This window comes from Frankliniella occidentalis, unplaced genomic scaffold, assembly GCF_000697945.3.
Source record: "Frankliniella occidentalis isolate FOCC.00 unplaced genomic scaffold, Focc_3.1 Scaffold12, whole genome shotgun sequence".
In the NCBI taxonomy this organism is placed as follows: Eukaryota; Metazoa; Arthropoda; class Insecta; order Thysanoptera; family Thripidae; genus Frankliniella; species Frankliniella occidentalis.
Genome location: NW_026267142.1, coordinates 2,268,417 through 2,271,115, shown reverse-complemented (window position 1 = coordinate 2,271,115; position 2,699 = coordinate 2,268,417). Strand labels below are relative to the sequence as shown.

Genomic DNA, 2,699 nt, shown 5'->3' with positions numbered 1-2,699 from the left:
CCACTTTGCACAACTAATTTTTGACAGTCATACTTTTTTTTCAATCAAAATTACAGACATCAGCTGCAATATATGTAAAGAAACCTCTTCAGGCTAAACAGTTTTACAAAATATAACTATACAACAAAAAGATGGACCCACCAGACACAGTAAGTATTAAAAAATTTTCAAATAAAAAAAATTGTTAAGGTACAACATACTCCACAGAGTTAGCCCACATTTTCTGCCGGAGTCTGATCGGAAGGCTTATAGTGTTTCCTGTAGCTATAATAACTGAGGTGCTAAAAAGGGTTTTTTAGTCAAATTACACCAAAAAAGTCTATTTCATGAAGCCAACGAAGCCCTACGCCCACAGAGTTAGCTCAAATTTTGTAACGAAGTCTTCTAAGAAGGCTTGTAGAGCTGCCCCTCGGAATCCTGGGGTTCTTGTCGGCCGGCACCAGGAGCACCTCACCGACGACCCCACGTCGTGGCGTACGGCGGCCTATCGTGGACTTGAGAACGCTGCCCTGCAAGGGCCTCAACATCGAGTGCAACAAACTGGGCGGGGAAGACGGAAAGCGGCAGGTTTGTAGTATTGCCCCCCCCCCCCCCCGGCGTTCCACACACACAGACACAGGCACTGGCTGTATCCTGGGATATTTGTCGGACGGCACAAGGACCACCTCACCGACGACCCCACGTCGCGGCGTACGGCGGCCTCGTGGACTTGAGAACGCTGCCCTGCAAGGGCCTCAACATCGAGTGCAACGATCTGGGCGGGGAAGACGGAAAGCGGCAGGTTTGTAGTATTGCCCCCCCACCCCTCCAGCGTTCCACACACACAGACACTCAAGGGCGCCCAGGGTGAGAAAGTGCACCGACCGAAGGCTGCGGCAGCTGCAGCAGAGGACGACACTCAGTCCAGGTCCGTCAACTCCTTGCCGGCTGCCCTCTGTTCATCACCCAGATAGACACAGCTGCAGGTATGGCAAGGAGTAGCCCCACGGCAGTGTCATCCACTCCGCTGCCATCGAAGCCCTGCCGGCTGACGTCCGCTGCACACTCAGGTCGACGGTCAGCGCAACAGCAGGTAGGGCAAGGAGTCACCGCACAGCAGCGTCCTCCACTCCATGGTCATCGACGGCAGGGCGGCTGCAATCCGCTCTCATCAACTCTCAGAAAGTCCTCGCCAACTCAGGGATGAGATCAAGTTCGAGGCCAGGTGTCGGACTACATGGCACTTAGTGTTAGTGTCGTTTGCATTGCAGCATAACTATTTTCGATCTTTGCTTGGATTACTCGCAATAGTAGACGGTGCCAGAGTTCTCAAACGGGTGGGCGGGCTCCGCCCGCAAGCCACCGAGCGCTCGTCGCCAGAGCGCCCGGCCCGACCCGTCTCTTCGTCAACGGGCCGGGTGGCCGCCCGGACCGAGCCTGGCGACGGGTGGACGGTCCGCCCACTCCGTTCGGCACTTTGTGGCGTGGCAAGAGTAGCTGTCGGCCAGCGCCGACCCGGCCGGACCCCGCACAGGTGACTTCGGCACTATTTGGATGTCCGGCCAGTGACTGCAGCCGCCACGCCAAGCCACAGCACCGCAGCACCGCCCGTGTACTGTCGCTCTCTCTCGCACACCTGCAGTACGGTATCATCAACTATCGGACAAGACCTTTGCCAACTCACAAGGGAAGGTTTTCCGGTGATACAGTCAGATTTCAAAGGCGCTTTAAAGAGTAGTTGTTTGCACCTCTAGATTAGGATTGGCACTGGTTTTAGCTGCCCGTAGGGAGTTTGGGGGTCATTTCACAAGAATTTCATCAAAAATTTCCCAAATTCATCGGTTTTTTGCCATCTTTGCATGCACATATCTCCGAAACCGTTTGAGCTACAGCGCCCAGATTTTGCATGTAATTGTCCTTCAATTAGTAGTTTCCATGAAAAATATTTGAACCAAATCAATGGGGTTCACCAAAAGGGGCCTAGGGTCGCAACCCCCCTCTCCGGACCCGTTTTTGCGACCCTAATCGATTTCGTTCAAATTTTCTACAAGTAAAGAACGTGCTAAATTATGATTTCCCTCAAAATCTGGGCGCTGTAGCTCAAACGGTTCTTGAGATACGTGCATGTAAAGTTGATAATCGGGCTAAATTTGTTTGCGAATTTTCGATTAAATTCGCGTAAAACGACCTTCAAACTCCCTACGGGCAGCTAAAACCAATGCAAAACCTAATCTAGGGATGAAAACAACAACACTTTGAAGCGCCATTGAAATCTGAGTGTATCACCGGTAAACCTTCCCTTGTCAGCGATGAGATCAAGTTCGAAGCCCGGCGTCGCATTGCATGGCACTAGCTGTATACCGGGCTTATTGTCAGCCGGCATCAGGAGCACATCACTGACAACACCACGTCTGGTCGCAGCACAGCCTCGTGCACTTGAAAAAGATACCATGCCAGGGCCCCTAGATCGAGTTGAAAGACCTGTGCGGGTAGGACGGCAACCGGCAGGGCGTCGAAGGAAGATGAGTGGACGACACTGATGTGGGGCGACTCCTCTCACTACCTTCTGCTGCAACGAGCTGGGAGAAGAGCCAACGGCAACCGGCAAGGCTTCGAGAGCAGTGGACTGAGTGTCGTCCTACTGCTCCAGCTGAGGCACCCTTCGGGGAGGCCACGCACCCACCACATGCTGGCTTGAGTGTGTGTGTAGGGGCCGGGGG

General features: G+C 53.2%; 2 protein-coding genes across 8 annotated transcripts in view; one reads left to right on the top strand and one right to left on the bottom strand.

Annotated features, from left to right (window-relative positions):
- Positions 1-2,699, bottom strand: part of LOC113216791 (venom carboxylesterase-6-like) — a 223,571-nt gene that overhangs the window by 82,411 nt on the left and 138,461 nt on the right. The gene's annotated exons all lie outside the window — the stretch shown is intronic.
- The window catches only part of LOC113210638 (uncharacterized), a 14,814-nt gene continuing 12,121 nt past the window's right edge, over positions 7-2,699 (top strand). Inside the window, exon 1 of one of the 2 annotated variants that reach the window (XM_052263583.1) lies at positions 7-149. In XM_052263583.1, coding sequence (XP_052119543.1) covers positions 132-149 — 18 coding nt within the window. In that variant the 5' untranslated portion in view covers positions 7-131. The remainder of the gene's footprint in view (positions 150-2,699) is intronic. The other variant, XM_052263582.1, reaches the window with a different exon arrangement.